Source organism: Panicum virgatum, chromosome 4N, assembly GCF_016808335.1.
Source record: "Panicum virgatum strain AP13 chromosome 4N, P.virgatum_v5, whole genome shotgun sequence".
NCBI classification, from domain to species: domain Eukaryota; kingdom Viridiplantae; phylum Streptophyta; class Magnoliopsida; order Poales; family Poaceae; genus Panicum; species Panicum virgatum.
Window position 1 is genome coordinate 47313817 of NC_053148.1, and position 21721 is coordinate 47335537.

General features: G+C 49.5%; 1 protein-coding gene and 1 pseudogene across 3 annotated transcripts in view; one reads left to right on the forward strand and one right to left on the reverse strand.

Moving 5' to 3' along the window:
• The window catches only part of LOC120668549 (U2 small nuclear ribonucleoprotein B''-like), a 61036-nt gene that overhangs the window by 2442 nt on the left and 36873 nt on the right, over positions 1 to 21721 (forward strand). The window contains exons 5-10 of one of the 3 annotated variants that reach the window (XM_039948291.1): positions 699 to 774; positions 939 to 975; positions 1732 to 1838; positions 1916 to 1985; positions 2997 to 3079; positions 3521 to 3970. In XM_039948291.1, the coding sequence (XP_039804225.1) occupies positions 699 to 774; positions 939 to 975; positions 1732 to 1838; positions 1916 to 1985; positions 2997 to 3079; positions 3521 to 3569 (422 nt within the window). In that variant the 3' untranslated portion in view covers positions 3570 to 3970. Of the gene's footprint in view, positions 1 to 698; positions 775 to 938; positions 976 to 1731; positions 1839 to 1915; positions 1986 to 2996; positions 3182 to 3520; positions 3971 to 21721 lie in introns of those variants that run through there. The other 2 variants (XM_039948292.1, XM_039948290.1) reach the window with 2 other exon arrangements.
• LOC120668550 lies at positions 8172 to 8825 on the reverse strand (annotated as a pseudogene).

Below are 21721 nucleotides of genomic sequence, written 5' to 3' on the forward strand. Positions count from 1 at the left end.
GCCGGCCGCCGCTGCGGCCGCGGATGAGGTAGAAGACGAGGAGCAGGTGAGCGACCTCGACGATGCGCCGCTTCCTGCGAAAGCCGCGCGGCAGCTCCCATGGAGGACGGCGGGGAGGGGGAAGAGGACTTGCCGGAGGGGAGGTGAGCGGCTGGGATTGAAGGTGACAGGATGCAGCGACAGAGCACGGAGCGCGCCTGGCTCCAGAGAAACGAACCTGGAGAGCGTTTCGTGGGATGCAGGAGAGAGAGCCTATTTTGCATCATGGGAGACAGGCCAAGGAACAGTATAAATGAATCAAACATGGGTCGCTGCAGCTGGGGGGCTCGGGCCACCCAAAATGGCCCATATCAAACACGCCCTACATGTGTTTTCACACCATGTTGGTCTATGCATGATGAGGTAGTGCTTAGAGCTCAGCTCCACTACAATCACAATCACTCGAACCATGCATAGGCTGTTCCAAACACAGTTCTACTCCCTCACAGCATCACAGTCAATTTTGAACTATCAGGGAAACTAGTTTATCTTGAGTTCCTACAGTATATATTCCACTATTTACTTTGTGTTCATACCCTACTAAATGTGTATATCTGTGACTTCATATCCTCAGTGAAGCGCCTCTTTTACTCACATTGCTGAACATTATTGCGAAGCACTCACCTTGCACATCTTTGGCACACTTTGCGCCCTATCAGGTGCTGGAAGCAATATTTACATATCTGGAATGGGTAATTCTTCACACAGCTTGAGTGGTTATTCTTCTGCACAAAGGTTATGGCACAATACTTGAGCACAGTTTTATCATGTGATTTTGTTGGGGAAATCAGCTTTAAGCTACCCGCCAGCTGATAATAGGATGTAGACAATCTATACTGTATTGGAGCTCCACTTTTAAGAAATATTACTATTCTAATTAACACTGTTCCATCATGCAGTTACACAAGAATTGACTCTACTACTTCCGTCAGGAAGGTAATTTATAGTCCCACACCTTGTCTCTTGATACAAATATGTAGGGCATGCGTTGTCGTTTTGGTATTAAACTTTGAAGCAATGAAACAAGATTTTGGATTTAGGGGGTCACTCTCCAGCAGTAGTCCCAAATTAGCTACTTCCAAGTTTTTTTTAGGTGATTTTGTGCCATTTTAAGTATTTAAGATGCTAACTGTAAACAATTGCTACAAAACTTGATATGTTTTGCCAAGTCCTCTCATTATATAAATGGGAGCACTTGTGATTTATTTCATTCACAAGACGTATGCCATTTTTTCAGAAAAAGAGAGAGTAGAAGAAGTCATTTCCTGCATTTATAATATTGTCCTTGTCCTGGCCAATTAGATCTGCAGTTAGAATTTAAGCATCCTTTATTATGTTGTCAACTTAATGATTTCAATTGTATTTTGATTGGTTGTCCACACATACAACATATGTTCGATCATATGTCCAGATGAGAAGAACAAAACCATGTTCAATCATATGCCCAGATGATGAGGAACAAGACCTTTGATGTTGGCTTGCCAACTGAACCATATTAAAAATTGAAATTGTTCAATGGAATACTGAATAAATCACATGTCTCTATGAATAAGAATCGCGAAGCTTAGGATTTAAGAAACTGAAATGTGTCGACATTGTCAGCTTTTAGTCTGTTTCTTCTCGTTTTTGGATGAGATGCTTTATTGAAAGAGGTGCAAGGTTTACATATCTATGTCATGCACTTGCCTGCAGGATCCATCCACATTTGTGCCTCAGAATAATCCTCCATGTCCTACTCTTTTTGTTGCGAACCTTGGTCCAGCTTGTTCAGAGCAAGAGCTCATAGATGTTTTCTCGAGGTATTGCCAATATATTAGTGCTTCATGAGATGGTTAAGCCTTTATCTTTGTTTTGACAAGCTTATCTGCATCATTAGTTGTGCGGGATTTGTGAAGCTGAAGATGCAAAACAAGCTTGGAGCTCCAGTTGCATTTGTTGATTTCAAGGTATAATGATTAGTGAAGAAAAGTATTACTCTTCCTGTGTCCCTGATTACCATTTTATTTTTATTTTCTATGAAACAGTGATGTGGACTATCATACTGCCTATTCTTAATTTCCTACAAGGCAGCCATTACATGGAACTAATATTGGTTTTATTTTTGTTACGATGCTTATGGTGTACATATTTCGACGCAGCCTCTCTGCAAATTATTGCAGGGGTAAGGCTTGCCTCATATAATCCTTCCATAGGCCCCACCTTGCGTGGGAGCTTCCAGCACTGGGTTTGTCTGTCCTTTTTGTTTATGGTGTACATATAGGGTTCATGATATATAATGGTTGAGCTTTCAGTTCATGTCAAATCAAGAAGCTTTAGTTAGAGCTGGCACAAGAATAACAAACTTTATTTCATCACTAGGCAGATATTGTGAAACATCAATGCCCTATAAATTGAGCCAAGGAGTTTTCTTAAAGGTTCAGAGTATCTAATTAGATTCCTTCCTGGTTATACAATCCTGCAGAGATTCTCTCTTTTTAATCTTTTGAATTGGAACTGAGGAAATGCAGCTATGCCTTTATAAATGAGTGAAGTGGGTTATGGAAGGAAAACATGTATCTACTTATCATATAGTAGAAAATTTCAGTTATGCCAGTTTGGTATGTGAAGAAACAAGATGAATTCAGTCAATTAAGGTTGTGTTAATTTGTCCTTTGAACTAGTTATATGCTTTCAGGTTTACTTTAATGTTCTTTCTGTGAATACTTGATTTTAACGCAGCTGCTGATACAGTGCCCCATTGGGTATTGTTATCCTACTATATACACAGTCATCAATGCAAAGCTTTCCTGATGTGATGTCATGGAATAGTGGGTAGCAACTTTAAGTAGCTGAAAAACTAGCATTTTTGTTCATTGGTGATGCAATGCTGCTTGTTCAATAGTCACACTTTTTACTACTGCTATCTATGTGTTTGAACATCTACCAAGTAAATCCCCAACTTAATTTGATGTCTGCAGGATGCGAACAGCTCAACTGAAGCCCTAAATCGTCTCCAAGGAGTTATCCTGTACTCATCACCTGGCGAGGGAATACGCTTAGAGTATCCTACAATAAGGAATTTAACTTTTCTACTATTATATTTAGCTGCAAATTCTTTTTCAGGGTTTATTTGATTGCAAATCTATATATAGTGTTAATTTGATTGCTTTAATTAATTAACATTTGACGAGAGCTGGTTGCATTACATATTTGTTAAGCCTGAACTTTAGCAGCACATCACCAGATCATGTGGAAAATTTTCTGTGGTTTCTAGTCTGAGTTTAGTTCATGTTTGTTCAGCACCTCAATTCATGAGAGCTTGGCATTGCAAGTTAACAATAACAATCATTCTGAGAGTAATTATTGTCTCATTATTTTAACTAGTTGCCTATAGCCTAATGCTGATGCATGCTAAAGCTTTTTAAGAGTAACCATGCATTTTCACTACTTTCGATTCATATTTCTTTTACTTTTTTCAATCAAGTTCCTTAACATATTTTAGATACGCCAAATCCCGGATGGGCCTTCGTAAGCGTGATAAGCGTCCCTAGTGCAGCTGAAAGATAAGGGATTTGAACAACTATCAACGTTGTGCACTCATGACTGGTTCTGACACTGACCTGGCCGACATAATCACGCAGGGAATGTCTTGCCCATGTTTTAGATGCACGACATGATGTAATTGGGTTTGATTGTATCACTTAGTATTGTCAGTGCACATCCCCCCTCCCTCCCCAGATCCTGTCACCGCTCCTCTGCAGATTTTAAGCTATTGGTATTGTTATGAATTGAGAACGCTTTTACTCCTTAAGATGGTTATGAGAAATCAATCTTGCAGTACGTTAGTTATTGTACTTGTTGATGGATGACAGGATAAGAACTGGCGCAGCAATGTAGAAGCGTCAATAAGACGATTACTGTACTGTGAATGGTGTGCATTTGTTGTTCACAATCGCTGATGTACTTTGAATGGTTGATCCAGGTGGGGTATGGGCGTATGGCACGGCATTATAGAAACGTCAATGACTGCACTGTGAATGGTTATGTGAAAAATGAGGGAACATGGTGGGTTTGGCGCTCTTCGTAATATTTGCCGGTTGTCCTACTTTCTGCACGAAAGTACTGTATATCTAATAGCGATAGTTCTGATGAACTGTACCCAGCACTTTTGTTTCCCTATCTCTGAAGTTGTGAACAATGATTGTGCACGCCTTCCATTAACATGAGACGTCGTGGTCACTGAAAAGGTGCACACTGTAAACACAGAAAAATAGCGAGTGATTGCTTCAAAAATCCATGAATAAATGCATATCGTTTCTGTGAAAATATATTTTACCCATGCTCCTTAGTATCTTCTGCATCTGCAAGCCTGTCCTACCAATACCAGAGAGCCTGTTATTGGATATGATAGGACAAAGGTGATCATCTCTCAACTCTCGGTCGAATTTCAGGTGGTTAGCTGCAGGTCACCAACCGACCCCTTCGCCGTTGCAACAGAACCCCTAACCCTAGGGCCTAGGCTGCCTGAACTCCCTGTACCTCTAGCGAGTGGTTGAGTTTGACGTTTAGTTTAGAATAACACAATGGGTTATCAATGTGATTGGCCTGTCCCACTTGACTGCGGAGCTATCCTGCCCTTCAGAAAAGAAGGTATCAAAATACCAGTACCGTTTGTTTAAGTGGAGAAACATGTACAGATACTTTTGGTTCTTCAGGAGTCGTGACACTAGTCCAGGTGATGTTCATCGGAGACACGTCAGGAGTCAATGCTTAGATCTCCGGTTTCAGTACGACGTTTCATGCAGAGTTGGAAAACACCAGCGCAGCCAGATCCCAACACCTCCGCTGATTGCAGCAACAGGCCAACAGCAATATGTTAGTGCTCTGTCAGAAAACTGAAACTGGTTTATTGGTACATTGAAATGGTGTCTGCTTTGTCCTCAAACTAATGGTGTCTGCTTGCATTCGCCACAGTATACTAGTTCTTGTCGAAACTGACAGCTGAAGTTGTTACTGTTGCTGTCCAGGATTTCTGTTTGGAATACAAGGCCAGAAACTTCACAGAGGCAGCTGACATTCTTATATTTGGAATAGACTAAAATGCACTGAGGGTCCTTAAACTAGTTGACATGTTCTGTTTAGATCCATGAACTTCGAAAATGCATTTTTAGGTCCACGATCTATTCAAGTGTATCACTTGAGGTCCAAAATACCTTTGACCGACGCTGACTGGTTACGTGAACAGCCACGTCTGATCCAACAGGGCCGTTGGCCGCCACGCGTGCTCTGCTGCCACAGCAGCTCGCCGCCATGGCCCTGCGCACAGCAGGTCACCGCCGCTGCTCGGCGCAACGCCACGGCCGTGCACGAGGGAGAGGGAAAAGGGGGAGGAAGCTGCCGCCCAAGCCGCCAGAGCTCTGGGAGCCGCTCGGGTCCGTGCCGAGCCGCGCGCTGCCCACGCCGGGGCTGGAGCTCGCCGACCGCCCTGACGATGCGTGGCAGCTATCGCGGCGCAGTGCGGTGGCGGCCTCGCCGTTCCCGGCGATGGCGAGGTCCGGCGTGGTGTGCATGAGCATCACGGCAACGGGGCGAAGCCCAATCTAGCGTTTTTGCGGCAGCGGCGTGAAGCAGAGCGAGCTGGCCGCACGCATGGCGGCGCGGCGGCGAGCGCGTCGACGATGAGCTGCGTTCCGGCGAGCCTACGGCCGGAGTGACGCCTTTAGCTATAGGAAGAGCACCGGCATGGCAAGGAGAATACGGTGCGTGCAAAATGGGAGAGGAAGGAGGTCGGAGCTATGCCGACGGCAGTGAGGCGTGGGGTAGCCAGAGCTCAGCCAGCGGCGGCGATGGCGAAATCGCTGATTAGGCGCTCACCTGGGCTCGGCTTCGGCTTCCGGTGGTGCACAGAGATGGAGCAGGTGGTGGCGAAGCTCGATGGCGAGGAGAGGGAGAAAATTGCCGCGGCGGAGGCGGTTATCGCGGCAGCGCGGCAAGGAGCAGCGAGGAGGGAGCAGGGGATGGCGGCGTGGCCCCGTGGCGCGCGTGGTTGGAGGAGGGCGCGCCGGAGAAGGGATGAGGACGGAGGCCGGCGCAGCTCGCCGTCACCGCTGCAGAGCTTGAGGGGCGCGGAGCCGAGGAGAGCTCGGCCGGGCCCCTGCTCCTCCAATACGCTGCCGTCGGGGAGGGAGAAGGCGTGGGGAGGGATGGGCCGGCGGCGTCGGGCCCTGCTCGTCCGCCTCCGCAAGACCCGCCAGCGCCGCTCCATCGGTGGCCACCTGTGCTGGGGCGAACTCAGCCATGGCGCGGGCCGCCCGGAACTCGAACCCTCGCCGGCGCACGGAGGAGAGGGAGCGGCGGAGCTCAAGCCCTCCACCATCGTCGCGCGCTCCGCCGGCCGCCCCTGCTCCCCACGCCTTCTCCCTCCCCCAACAGCAGCGTATCGGAGGAGCAGGGGCCCCGGCCGAGCTCTCCTCGGCTCCGCGCCCCTCAAGCTCCGCGGCGGCGACGGCGAGCTGCTCCGACCTCCGTCCTCCCCCCTTCTCCTGTGCTCGGCCGGTGAGGCTCGCCATACCCCCACACCGGCGGCCATTCGCCCTCCTCCTCGCCGGCCTCCGTCGGGCTGCCTCCTCGCCGCCATTCTGCGCCCTGTGCCCGACCGGTGAGGCTCACCGCACCACCGCACGACCCATGCGCGCGCCATCCCAGCCCCGCTCGCCTCCCTCGCCGCCTCGACGCTCGGCGCCGGCCGAGCTGCGCCGTGCATGCCGTGCGCGGCCTTGGCACGCGCTGACCACGTAGGATCAGACGTGGCTGGCCACGTAACCAGTCAATGCCGGTCAAAGGCATTTTGGACCTCAAGTGATATATTTGAATAGATCGTGGACCTAAAAATGTATTTTCGAAGTTCATGGACCTAAATAGAACATGTCAACTAGTTTACGGACCCCAGTGCATTTTACTCTTTGGAATACAAGGCCAAAATACATTGTACCCCCAATTTGGCCGTCAAACCAACACATTGGAGCCTAACTTGTTCGAATCTAGTTGTATGCTAGCTGAGAGCACATTAATGTACTTTGTTCCTTTTTAAACTCGAGTCCTTAAGCATCGGTCAAGTGTAAGGCTCTCAGAGGTTTGCCTCCTGCATCCCAGCTGGATGGTGTACGCTTTCTAGTTTCTCCTATCCATGCTCTGAACCCTAAACTGCATAAAACAAGTCAATAAAAGAGCATTGAGCTGGCATACTATCAGGATTAAACAAAAAGCACCCTCAAACCTTACAGCAAGATTCTGATCCTGGGAACATGAGCAATCACAGCATCCATGAGCACTGCAGATCTGAAAGGAATGCAAGATATTGCTTTCGATGATTCCATGAACTCTTTATCGACATAATATTTTATAGTCTGGTGGAGGAGCGGCATCATATGAGCAAAGCTCTCCTTTTCTCCTTGCAATTGCAAGGGGAGCGGCGGCATGGCGTGGAGATTTGGCGCATGCCAATCATTCTTGGGAAGCCACCTAAAGTTTATGGGCGTCAATGTTAAGAGACCAAGACAGCATGCTTGCTCCCACCTTTCTTCAGATGCACGGATCGTTTCTTGCTTTTGATGCTTAGTGTTTCTATTATATTATACTCCTTGGGTCTCAGAAAAGCAACCGATGTTGGCAGAGCAAGCAGTCCATCAGTCTCCATGGTTTTCATGGATTTGCAGCCCCATTTTTGCACATTTCTTTCTATTTAGTATGTTTTTTTTTCTATAGGAATTTTGAGGACGACAGTACAAAGATTCTGTGGGATAGGATACGCTGGGTGCTGTACTATGCTTATGCAAAATGCTGCCCCGTTCTATGCCAGTAAGACAAATCTCTCTGGTGGGATAGGATACCCTCTGGTCTGAGATTAGCTTACAATTGCTTCATTCTCGGTTGCACAATAGACTAACCCCAGTAGTTCAGAGATCCTTATTAGAAAAAAGCGGGGGCAAATGCTTCAGGTTTAGGACAGCAGCAGCGCTGCATGGGCTCGTCAGTGTGGTGGCAGCTTGTGCTCTCTTCGGCTTCATGCGATTGCAGCAGCCGGAAATGGCCGGACGTCGATGGATGGGCTTGCTGCTGCTGATCGATATGATGATGATCTGATCGAGTCTGCAAGTAGCTTGTGGATCATCATCAGTAGTATGGCTGGATCTTCCAGCGCTGGTTGTCTCCCTCGCACCACTTCCAGAGCACGATCTCGGTTCCGTCGAGGACGCCGCCGTGCCACTTGTCGCCGTGGAGGGCGTCGAAGTTGAGGTAGATGTTGTTGACCATGCGGATGCAGCGGAAGCCGTTGCCGACGTCGCGGCTCTCCGTCCAGAGCACGGACTCGTCCAGGAAGTCGGGGTTGTAGGGCACCAGGCGCACCGGGTGGGACTGCCCCAGCGAGTGCTTGATGGCCTCCCCGGTGGCCTTGTTCACCAGCGCGAAGGCCGGCCGGGTACCCCTCCTCGTCCTTGATGCTCGTGCTCCACCGCATGTCCTTGATCCAGTGCTGGTAGTCGTCCTTGGGGTTCGCCGGCGCCAGCACCACCTTGCCGTTGCGGATCGTCATGGCGTAGTTGGGGTTGGCGCGGCAGTACACCTTCACCGTCGGCTGCGGCGGAAGCGGACGCCCGCACCCGTGCCCCTCGATGTTCACCTGCGACATGCCGTACGGAACCGGCGGCGCGTAGCCGGGCGTGGCCAGGCCGGCGGCGCCGCCGTAACTGCCATAGTAGCGCTCACCACCGTACACGTCCATATGCCTAGTCTAGACGCCTAGTATATATATACTAGCCTAGACGCCTAGTATATATATGCTACCTGCTGCTGGTGGTTAATTGTGTGTGTGTGGTTCCTCTGAGCTCTGACCCTCACACGGCAATGCGCACCATGGCGACGGGGGATTTTTTTTTTTTGGAAAGATAGCAGGAGCACTACTGTGTCATTTAAGGGAGAAGAAGCAAACAAAGTGTCTTACAAGCCTGATATTACATAAAAACTAAGGAACTCAAACTCTGAAAGAAACAAACGATACATAAATAACTAGGATAACTCTGGCCCTGAACAGGCCAACCTTTTAGTGTTCACTTCAAGCTTGATCTCATGCAACACCTCTGCTGGAGTCTTCTGTGTTTGCTCAAACACTCTTCTGCTTCTTTCCTTCCAAATGTTCCAGGCACCGTACATCATCATCGCCGCTTTGGTCTTCCTTGTTTTCTTTGGCAGATGTGCCAGCTCCTTCTGCGGTTCTGCCACCAATCAACAACCTCCACTCCACTTTCTGGTGGTCGAACTAACTCCTGTGTCCACTCTTCCATCTTTTCCCAAACTAGTTTAGCAAAGTTACAGTGCAAGACTAGATGAGCAGTCGTTTCCTGTTCCTGATTACAAAGGGGACCGATTGGATTGCAAGGCCACTGTCTGGCCATAAGTTTATCTGCCGTCAGTATCTTAGATTGTACCAAAAGCCACGCAAAGAATTTGTGCTTGCCCTCTGAATCAGCCTTCCAAATGTTGTTGCCATGGAACTGGCTATAAGATCCTAAGAATTGGGCATTGTACGCTGACTTGGATGTATACTCTCCATGATTTGTCCACCTCCATGTTATTGTATCCGGCTCATCTGTCAGCTGAATTTCCTGAACCATGTCCCATAATTTCACGAAGTTGGCTATTTCAGTTACTGTCTCCATTCTCCATAAACCTCTGATCCAGTTCTGGTTGTGTACCTCCTCCTTAACTGTTTTGTTTTTCCTCCAAGCAAGTTTGAACAGGTCAGGAAAGAGATCCATTGGTGCCTGCCCCTTCAACTAGGAAGACTGCCAGAAGCTAGCCTTTTGCCCATCACCTAGGACTACAATGGTGCTTGCACGAAAAAGTTGTCTGTCAATTGCATTGACAGGTGGTTCAGTTCCTACCCATGGCCTTTCTGGAGCAACCCATTCATACCATAACCATCTTAATCTCAGGGCCCTGCTGAAGAGATCCAGATCCAACACACCCAGCCCCCCAAAATTCTTTGGTTTCAAGACCTTACTCCATTTGACCAAGCAATGGCCCCCATTAGCATCCACTGACCCCTTCCATAGAAAACTCCTCCTCAGTTTGTCTATCTTTTTTATTGCCCATTTTTGTAATCTGAACACTGTTAGGTAATATGTTGGTATTGAGGTTAACACTGCATTGATCAACCTTAATCTCCCTGCCTTATTGAGAAGTTTTCCTTTCCATGCTGATAATCTTGCTCCCACCTTATCAATTAAGGGCTGAATGTCCACCCTTCTTATCTGCCTAACATGCAGTGGGAGGCCCAAGTATGTGCAAGGAAAATTTTTCACCGGGCACTGGAAAGATACAAGAATGTGCTGTAGATCAAGTCCCTCACAACGCACTGGGTATACTGCACTTTTCACAGTATTTGTTATAAGCCCTGAAGCACTGCCAAAAGCACACAAGATGTTTTTCACTATCTCTATTTCCTCATTTACAGGGTTAAGGAAGATTGCAGCATCATCTGCAAATAAACTTATTCTCAGCTTTGCTCTTCTACTGTTGATGGATGTCAAAAGCCCCTGATCAGTTGCCCTTTGTAACATTAACTGTAATGGTTCCATGGCCAGAATAAATAGCATTGGGGATAAAGGGTCCCCTTGCCTCAGCCCAGTCATATGCTTGAACCATTTCCCTCTTGCTCCATTCAGTAGCACTGAAGATGAGGAAGTTGCGAGGAGTGTTGTCACCCAAGTTCTCCACCTATTTCCAAAACCAAACTGGTCCAGCACCTCTTGCAAATAGTCCCATCTTACAGTGTCAAAGGCCTTTGCTATATCCAGTTTCAAGAAAAGAGTTGGTTTACTAGCCCTGTGCAATTCCCTGATCAAATTCTGTGTGTACAGGAAATTATCGTGTATGCTCCTTTTTTTTATGAAGGCATTTTGAGCCCTAGACACCAAAGCATCTAGCTTTGTTGATAATCTTGAAGCCAACACCTTAGAGATTAATTTGGCAATGCTGTGTGATAAGCTAATTGGTCTAAAATCTCCTACAGTTCTTGCATCTTCTTTTTTTGGCAGTAACACAATATGTGCATTGTTCAACAGGTTGAAGTGTTGATCATGACTGTTAAAGAAATAGATTGCAGCTGGTAGTAGGTCAGTTTTGATAGTCTCCCAGCTTGCTTTGAAGAAAGCTCCAATGAAGCCATCCGGCCCTGGTGCTTTATCAGCAGCCAATTCCTACACAACTGATTTCAACTCTTCCTCAGTGAATTATGTTTCCAAGTGCTGAAGGTCTTGCCTAGGTAACTGAATTTGGTCCCAATCCACTGTCACTTCTCTGTGCCCTTGCATGCCAAACCTGGAGGAGAAGTGCTGAAGTATACATTTTGCTTTTTCCTCATGTGTGTGCATAATGCCATCTTCCCCTTGCAATTGTCTGATGAAATTCTTCCTCCTCCTACCATTCACTTGAAGATAAAACAGTTTGCTGTTTGCCTCAGCTGTCCTGATGCTGCATAATCTAGATTGTTGCTTGGCTCGAATATTTTCAATTGCTGTCATTCCCAGGAATCTAAATTTCAGATCTCTTCTTAGGAGTAACTCAGCCTGACTCAGTTGTCTATGCTCCTGGACCACATCTAAGATGCCAATTAATTGTATTGCCGCAGCCAACAGAAGTCTGTTATTTCCAATTCTTTTCTTTGCCCATTTCTTCAGTGCTTTAGCAGTTCTTGTCAGCTTAATATGTAATCTGAGGAAAGGGTTGTACACATTAACTTGCTATTCCCAAGCATGCTGTACCACTTCATTATAACCTGGTATCTTGGGCCAAAAAGATTCAAAACGGAAGCCTTTGTACTTGTGAATTGCAGATGCCCCTACCAGTAACAGGGGGCTGTGGTCAGAGACTGTCGTGGGGTTTCTAGGGGTACCCACAGCCGGGTGGCGGAGCGCACCCGCCTATTCCCAGTGAGGGAGTACTCGGGGAAGTACTAGGCGATGGGGCTGAATCTACGCTGAGACAAGGACTCAATAACACACGATTTAGAGTGGTTCGGGCCGCCGGAGCATAATACCCTACGTCCACTGGGAGATGTATTGTTCTTGGTGGTGTGTATGAACCTATCCTCTGCTGGCCTTGGCCTTTGCTCAGCCTGAGGTTTTCTAGCGGCGCCCCCTCCTTTTATAGATCAAGGGGGAGCGGATACATAGGACGTTGGTGCCCCGACAGGTGGGCCCAACGTGACTGTGGCTACAGTGGTAGCGAATCTTTCCTCCGATATGCGTACTGCTGCTCCTCTGACTCAGGGGGGTCTTTTCTTGTCCCGTCAGCTAGGCGTCCGTTGGAGTAGCGTAGCTTGCGGCGTGGCCTGCTGAGGCTATTATGTAGCGTCATAATGGGCGAAACTGAGCCGTCGTATCCATCTGGCAGACGCAGTATGGGCGGCGCCAGCGGCTCCACTGCCTTGGTAATACGCGATCAATAGTATCCCCTGGTCAATGAAACGCCTCAGCTTCTGCTATATCAATGCAGACGTCCACCTACCGCAATAAATGCAGTGGTGGGTGAGGCTTTGTATGGAGACCAAGCGCCCTTGTATACGTGTCCGCGCCGGACCACCCAGAGGTAGGGCGTCGACTTCTTCCCTTAGCGAGGGGTCCGGTTACCATACAAGAGGTCCGGGACCCTATGAGGGGTCCGGGACTTCCGCGGGGGTCCGGAACCTTCGGGAGGTCCGGAGCCCCGGCTGTTCGGGCTGCCCGCCTCTTCCGGGACACGCGTCGTTCCCGGATCTTCCCCAGTCGTGAGGCAGGTCCGGGACCGTTGCCGAGAGAACAGAATTCCGGACCACAGGGGTCCGGCTGTTTGGACGTAGTCAAGGATAACTACAAGGCCTTTGCCTAGACACAGCAAGAGGGGGTACCCCAGTCCTGGGGTACCGACAGTGGCCCCCGGGCCCACCTCGGGAGAGGTACGAACCCGCGGGTGGGCCACTATCGTGATGTGTTTCTACGCAAGCTCGGTTGCGTTGGTGTGCTCATGCAGAGAGCGGGTGCCCCGGACCCCTGAGGCCGGTACACCTGTTGCCAGGCTCAGGTACTAGAGAGCTCTTCTCAGGGCGACGAGGGTGTAGGCTTAGGGTACGGAACCAAACTAAGCGGCTACACAGACCTCGGGTCGCTCAGGGAGAAGCACCACTTCCCGGACGTGGCTGACAATCCGATGAAGCATGTTACCGGACCTCACAGTAAGGTGCAAAGAAACCAAGCCTTATACTATAAGAGAGCCCGGGACCTCTAAAGACAGCAGTCCTGGATACTAGAGTACTTGTAACAGGGTAGTGAAGTACGTAAACTTAGGGTACATTACCAGGCTAAGCCACGCGGAGCTTCTCTACCCCAGGATACAAATACCACTTCTCCAGAGCAGGTCCTTAGGGGTCCGGACTGTCTTCCAGCTAGAAGGGGTGTCTTCACCTGACCACAAGCCAGCAACTTAACTTGGATTGTTAGCAATAGGGGAAACTCCGGTCAAGAGGAAAGAATAGTTAAACCAAGGCGAATCAGGGTGGAGCCTAGGTAAAACTGAGGAAGAAAATCTCCTTTATTATTGTGGTTGTCACGGTATACATCGGAGGTCGGGATTACGAGGTCGGACCTCCACCGCTCCGGACCGCTTTTGCCTGTTTGTGTGATAGGGCCAGAGGTCGGGTTTACAAGGTCGGACCTTGACCGCTCTGGACACACACGTAGACGCCACGCTATTACAAAGGAGAAAATCTCTCATTCCTTTCTTAGGAGTAACTTACGGCTGCATGCTATACAGCGCGTGAAGGCGCCCTGGATGTGCCTGAACCGCATCATCCAGCATCACCTCGGGAGCTCGGGGGACCCCTCCTTGCCTAAGAGCTGTCACATGCTTACATGGCATGAGACAAATTCTTTGGCTTTGAATGGAAGAGGCCCCCTCCCCCTGCCGTCGCCGTTGCCGATGGAAACCAGAGCCCTTGCGCAGCAGATGGACCGGTGCGACGCGTGGAGAAGTGCGGTCGTTCGCCGGCTTGTCCTTGGTGCTAACGCCAGGGGCCCCCGCGCGAGGAGGCGGGGTCCTGTCTGCAGCAGCACCGAGCAACGCTGAGGTGGATCTCCAGTGCTGGAGACGGCAGGACGACACGGTCCACTTCCTCCGGGATGGCCGTCGGCTCCAGGCTCCATGTTGAGAGGAAGCCTTGAGCCGACACCATGCCACCGCAGAGGAGGTGTGGCCGTTGCTTGAGAGAAAACCTTGAGTCGACGTAGGGGCAGCAGCGCCCAGCGGCGCCTCCGCTGTGTGCCGCTACGCCGGCTCCGAGGTGTCGCAGTGGCGACGCACAGCAGGCGTCGCTGTCGTGCGCCGCCGCACCGAGGGCGTTGCTGCGCCGGTGCCAAGACAGGTGGAGAGAGTGTGGCCCTGCCTTTCTTCATCTTCATGTTCATTGTTGCAGAGGAAGAACACAGCCCAGAGGCCTGAAGATCCAACCTGCGCCTGACCTCCCCACGGACGGCGCCAAAATGTCGTGGGGTTTCTAGGGGTACCCACAGCCGGGTGGCGGAGCGCACCCGCCTATTCCCAGTGAGGGAGTACTCGGGGAAGTACTAGGCGATGGGGCTGAATCTACGCTGAGACAAGGACTCAAGAACACACGATTTAGAGTGGTTCGGGCCGCCGGAGCGTAATACCCTACGTCCACTGGGAGATGTATTGTTCTTGGTGGTGTGTATGAACCTATCCTCTGCTGGCCTTGGCCTTTGCTCAGCCTGAGGTTTTCTAGCGGCGCCCCCTCCTTTTATAGATCAAGGGGGAGCGGATACATAGGACGTTGGTGCCCCGACAGGTGGGCCCAACGTGACTGTGGCTACAGTGGTAGCGAATCTTTCCTCCGATATGCGTACTGCTGCTCCTCTGACTCAGGGGGGTCTTTTCTTGTCCCGTCAGCTAGGCGCCCGTTGGAGTAGCGTAGCTTGCGGCGTGGCCTGCTGAGGCTATTATGTAGCGTCATAATGGGCGAAGCTGAGCCGTCGTATCCATCTGGCAGACGCAGTATGGGCGGCGCCAGCGGCTCCACTGCCTTGGTAATACGCGATCAATAGTATCCCCTGGTCAATGAAACGCCTCAGCTTCTGCTATATCAATGCAGACGTCCACCTACCGCAATAAATGCAGTGGTGGGTGAGGCTTTGTATGGAGACCAAGCGCCCTTGTATACGTGTCCGCGCCGGACCACCCAGAGGTAGGGCGTCGACTTCTTCCCTTAGCGAGGGGTCCGGTTACCATAGAGGTCCGGGACCCTATGAGGGGTCCGGGACTTCCGCGGGGGTCCGGAACCTTCGGGAGGTCCGGAGCCCCGGCTGTTCGGGCTGCCCGCCTCTTCCGGGACACGCGTCGTTCCCGGATCTTCCCCAGTCGTGAGGCAGGTCCGGGACCGTTGCCGAGAGAACAGAATTCCGGACCACAGGGGTCCGGCTGTTTGGACGTAGTCAAGGATAACTACAAGGCCTTTGCCTAGACACAGCAAGAGGGGTACCCCAGTCCTGGGGTACCGACAGAGACCATAGAGGACAAGGCTTGCAATTCAGATGCTGGTAACATTAGATCCCATTCCACTGTGCAAAAAGCTCGGTCAATTCTTGTTTGTGTTACATCATTTGACCATGTGTACTTTCTCCCTCTCAAATTTAACTCCAACTCCAGGTAATTTAGGGTGCTTCTGAATTCCCCCATTAACCTCCTATTCAGGTTATCATTGCTCTTATCCTCGGCTGTTAAGATCAGGTTGAAATCACCTATCAGTAGCCAGTTGTCCCCTACCACAGGCTTAATATCTCTCAGTTCCCTCAGAAACTCAATCTTCTCCCTATCTCCTTGTGGACCATAAACCACTGTTATCCACCTCCACCATGAAGCTGCACATTGAGTAGAATTCACACACACCGCGACTGTGTGTTCCTTGACCTCTGTCTGACAGATATTGTAAAAGTCTTCATCCACTGCCACCAATGCTCCTCCCCGCGTGCCCAGTGCAGGTAAGTAAGCATAATTCTTAGTAAACCTTACTCCAAGTGTCTCACTGATATCCTCATCGCAGATTGCTTCCAGCTTAGTTTCTTGTAGTGCCACTATAGAGCATCTTGTATCTTGGACTAGATCTTTTACCACTTTACGCCTGGCTCTGTTGTTCAAGCCTCGAACATTCCAGTTCAACAACAAACACTTTTGCTCACTCATTATGGAAACATAGAAAATTCCACGAGACTGCACACAACAAAATCCTTCCACAACGCCACGGCCAACAATAAAGACCATGATGTCTTGTTGTGTCAACAAAGAACACACGCCACCAACACACACAAGACCACATTTGTTTATAGCACACACACGCACACCCACGCATTGGTTTACAGCACGCACACCCCCTCCCCATCGCGGGCAACTCCCGCTCAATCATCAGCATGGATGGCAATGGTGCCGAATGGGTCAGCGCCCTCGTCATTTTGCAGCCCAAACATCTCCCTGTATCCAGAAACTGTATCATCCACCAGTGGCTCGACAAATGTCTCAGTGAACTCCTCTACCATTGTCGTGTGCTGGTGCTGCCCTCCCTCGGTCGCACCACACTTTTTCATAAGCAAGGCAGTGGCTTGTACTTCCATCGTGAGGTCAGATTTGGGCTTGTTTGCCAGTCTTCTGCTCCGCCTCTTCGTGTCCTGCTGAGCAGATACAGGGTTGATTTCTAGAGCCTTCTTTGCCGGTGACGTACTCAAGATCGGCCTCCTCAGCTTTTTTGTGTAAGGTAAATTTGTACTGTCTCTTAGTGCCATTTTCTGCACCTGATGATTCAAACTCTCTTGCGAGTCCGCAATATCACAATATCACCTGACTATCTGTCCATTCCCCCCCAGTTCACCTTCAGCATCTTGCTCAAATTCAGTTTGGCCCAATTGTATCGGCCCAGTAATCACCATAGGCTCAAAGTTCCTTTCCTCCAGTTCAGGCCCAGGATCCCCCTGCATCAGCACGGGCGCAAGGCCCTCCTGCTCCAGCACATGCTTGTGCTCCAACACTGGCCCGGTATCTGCCGGAGTTTTGTTTCCCGCCGTCTCCTCCTCGCCGTTCAAAAGCACCTTTCCTTTCTTGTCAGAGTTTGCTGCCCACTGTTCGGCCACCTCGTGCACCGAGTCAAACTGCCCAGAGGCCTCATCTCGCATCGGGTCGGCTTCCAAGAAATTTCCAGCCCCATTGCTCCCAGCAATTGCAGCGCAGAGATCCTGCAGTGGCTCAGATAGCGCCTGCACCTGCCCTGTGTAGCTCTGGCTGCCTCCAACTTTGACTTCATCCATCATTGGGTCCCACTGTTCTTCCTCGTTATCACATCTTTCACCAGAAAGGCAATACTGTTCTGGCTCCCCCTGATCAGCTTGGACTTGCCTTCTTTGGTTCCTTGGCCAGCTGGTCGGCCCCTTGCTGTTGCACTGCCCCGGTGAGGTTACCACCACCTTCCTCTGCAGCTCCGGCGACTGCCGCTGCAACATTGCAATCAGCTCCGGCTCGCTGGCGCCAAACCGCCGCCGGCGTGATGCGCACCCTGGCCTCCCTGTCTACTACTTCCAGCTCCATCACCCCTTCCTCTAAATCTGGTAATGCCGTGCCAACTAGCGGGTGGAACTTGCCGACGGCCTCCATTACCGTCATCAGACGGCGAGCGATCCCTGCGCCGCTCACCCAAACGGCCATGTACTGAGATCCGCCAGGGAACATGTTGCCCATCCTTGACCCCAAGCTGCCAAGAGAACTTGCGCTTTACTGGCCACTCATCTTCTACAGTCTCGTCGGGGATGCCACTGCTAACACTTGCATAGCTCTTCCATGAGGGGCTGCTCTGCGATGAGGTGTAATCAACCACACGATCAAGGTGTAGAAGGACCTTGTAATCTAGCATACGCGCAGCCTCATTTCTCAGTTCAGACAGCTCCTCCTCACTAAATTCAACCGGTTCCTCCATACGTAGCACCCCTTCCTTAGCAATTGCATCAGGATCGACAGCCCAAACCCATATGCAGAGACAAGCTTTCTCATCCTCAGTTTCTACCTCAGTATCAATTTTCCCAATGAAAGACGACGATGGGAAGAGCTGAACTACTGTCTCAACTTGAGCAGCATGAGCAGGGACACCCTCGGTGCAAACACGTACCCGATATTTGAGCTTGCTACCGGAAGCCCTGTACTGGCGAGACCACGGCATGACATGCAGCTTGGTGTGGCCCGCCATGAGAGGTCCCCCACGCAGCGCGGCGTTGCGTTGTTCGGGCCGCTCGAAACGGAGCAGGAAGGAGGCCTCCCGCACCTTGGTGACGAGCAGACCGCAAGCCGGGATGCGGAGCTGGTGAAGAGCATCCCGGCGCACCGTCTCACAGCTGAGTGGCACCCTCGCATCCATCTGCACCGCTAGCAGAGCGTGCAGCGTCATGTCCCGCTCTGCCTCCCTGATGGCAATCGTGCGCCCCGCGCAAGCAACCACCATCTCCGGGCTGGAACTCCATTGCCGCCGAATCACGCCGCCTACCGCTGTCCACCACCTGCCCCTTCTGCAGGACGCCTCCGGAGCACGCAGCACCGGCCTTGCAGTGTCGCGCCTTGTGGCCGGACCTCGAACAGAGAATGCACCTCGGTGGATCCCGGCAGGACGCGATACGATGATCTCTCGCAAGACAGTTAAAGCAGCGGTTCTCTGCCTTGGACTTGAGAAGTTGTAGCAGGTTCCCTCCGGTAGCTTGAGGGCTGAGTCCCTCCTTAATGGGCACCACCTACCTCCCTATCCTGTCATGAATGCTCGCCGGCCTAGTTTGCAGCCGCGCCCACACAGTAGACCTGTCTCCCTTTCCCCTTCTCCGCTCCACACTCCACCCCCCCACTCAGCAGCCGTTGCTGCATTGAATCTTGGCTTAAAAGTCCTGACTCCGGTGAGGGCATCCTTCTAGGAAACACGGTGTGCTGTCGGCTTGAGAGCAAGTTTTATGGGCGGCTATATACCGGCTGAGTCCGACGTGGAGGAGAAAGAGGGCGTCTCGCGACGCGCCCGCTCCCGCCAACTGAGAGGCACTGTGCGCGCTGCTTATTAGCCTCTCCATTGCTGAGCATTAAATCTTGCGGGCCGGGCCACCCTCGCGGCGCTCGTTCTCGTCTGTTTGCCGGCGTAGCCATAATACTTGCTCTGACAAGGACAGAACGAAACTGGCCCCTCGTGCCCTGATGCTGGCACACCGTCTCCGGGTCACCAGTCACTTCAGGACTTTCCGCCGTCGCCAAGACCGGGGAATTGTTGTAATCCAATGCTTGGCATTCCTTCTCCTTCGGGTCACCGGGTCACCCCTGGACTTTCCACCGTCACCATGACCGGGGAGTCGTTGTAATCCAACGCTTCCTCGTCGAGGTCACAGACCTGCACAGGTGTCGCCGGTGGGTCACCGCACGACTTTGAAGGTGGTGTGGTGGTGGCCGCCGATGGGTCACCGGACAGCGGTGGTGGTGAGGTGGGATGAGCGGGAGAGCTCACCATTTGAATCCCGCGATCCGGTTTCTGAAAGAACTCCCGACGGGGGATTTATAGGCCAGGTGGTAGAAGCTAGCCAGGTGATCGACGATAGCTAGGCTGCGTGCATCGGCAGCAGCAAGGATGGATGGATGGATGGATGATAGATGCCATGCATGCGGGCGGCACTAGCTTAGCGGCCGATTGCTAGCTGCTGCTTTGAGTGATTCCATTGTCTAGTCGTTTCGGCAAGAATCTATATCCTTTGCGTTAGCTGTGGCCACGATAGAAAAGTTATATATGGCGTCCACGAGGAGGCAGCAGACAGCCGGAGAATCTTGCATACTAGAATATTGGCGCGCTAACGCGGTGCCCACAAGGAAAGGTGTGTATAGCATGTGCAGTAAGTCGACTGCCACAACCAATAGACAAATCTAATTTGTACTACTTAAAATATATATGGTAGTTCTTTGTTCATATATAGCAGGTACGTTTATAGTTTTGTCAAACTTAATAGATGGCTCTATCTAACAAGGGGAAAATACTGTAAATGATGATCATTTTTCCGTACACAAGTAATCTTGTCTGAAGCAAGAAAAAAGGTATATGTGACAAACTATCTCGAAGCATAATTTTTATGCCTCTGATCAGCAGCCAATACAGCATATAGAGAAAACAAACTGCAGTAAATGTGAGATTTTTGTGAGATATCCTAAGTAGGAATTATAACACTTTGTAGTAACAACAAAACCAATTAAACTAACTACAAATACATTCCGGAAATATATCACAATAGAAAAAATGATAGTCATTTAAATTTATCCAAGTGATATATCGGATCATGAATTACGTTTGATGAACCTGCAACAATGCACATGTAAACTTGTAATATACACAGTAATGGAACTGAATCAAATAAGCAAGCATCAAATTATTAGTAGATGAATTTTAATGTAGTATGGTAATGGTAATGTCAAACCCCCCATCATCAAATTAAATAATGGAGAAAAACCAGTTTCAGCAATGGGAAATTTGCCCCTATGTTTTCTATATTTTGGAACGATAGGCTGCTTCAATCACATAGTAACACAGTGGTAACACCAACTTGTAATGAAAAAACTCAAGATCAAGCATAAGGAATGTACATATACCTTCCTGACACAATTTTGCAACCAAGATCTTTTGTCCTATGGAAAAGTATTTGAAATTTGAGTGGTGCAGGGGAGAAAATGGTTGGTAATATTTGTAATGCAGGTTCCTATCTGCCACCGACAATTATATTCAAAGGTCTAAGGCAAAAAGTGCAGGAGGATGCCGCTGGAAATAAAACCATTTGCCAATAGGCCATAAGCATTTTGTCACTTAAAATCACAATGATGACATTGCCAAGTGCATAAAAATAATGATAATAACTGAATGTGACAATTATGGCACTAGCATCATGATCTTTATCATAGGGCATTTCAATTGAATCCATTATAAACAGTAAACATAGCACCTCTCATATGAAAAGACATTGAAGATATGACCACATTTTTCCAAGCACTCAAGCCCAGGCTGAGATAAATAAGAGGAAGCAAATGCTTATTTATCTTCAAGATGATATTCCAAGAAAATATAATTTGGCAAAAGAAAAAAATTTGATACACCTCCCATGTGACTAAAGCAAGATATGGTGGATCCTAAACCCTGAATGTTATCATGTTGATAGGCCAGCTGTGCCAAAAGTAGTTACATCTAGACCAAAACTGGTCATATCTGGTATCTCACAAAACTGCATGGACTTCAGGTATGCACATCACATTTACTCTTTGTGGCGGCCAAATGTAGAAAAAAGAGTAGAATCAGCAATGCAATTTGATAAAACACACTTAAAAGATACAGGAAGTTGCATGAGATGTTCAAGAGCATGAGATGTATAATAATAACTTTATCTATTCTTAAATATCATTCAGTGTCATTGCAGGAAGGGACAATAAACATAAAGTGATAGAATAGAAATATAGATGTATATACAGAGAAAACTAACCTTGAATTTTGGAAAGAAACTGTGCAATAAAAAATAAGTTCCTGCATAGGAAAGAAAGAAAAACAGAATGAATTCGTACATTCAAA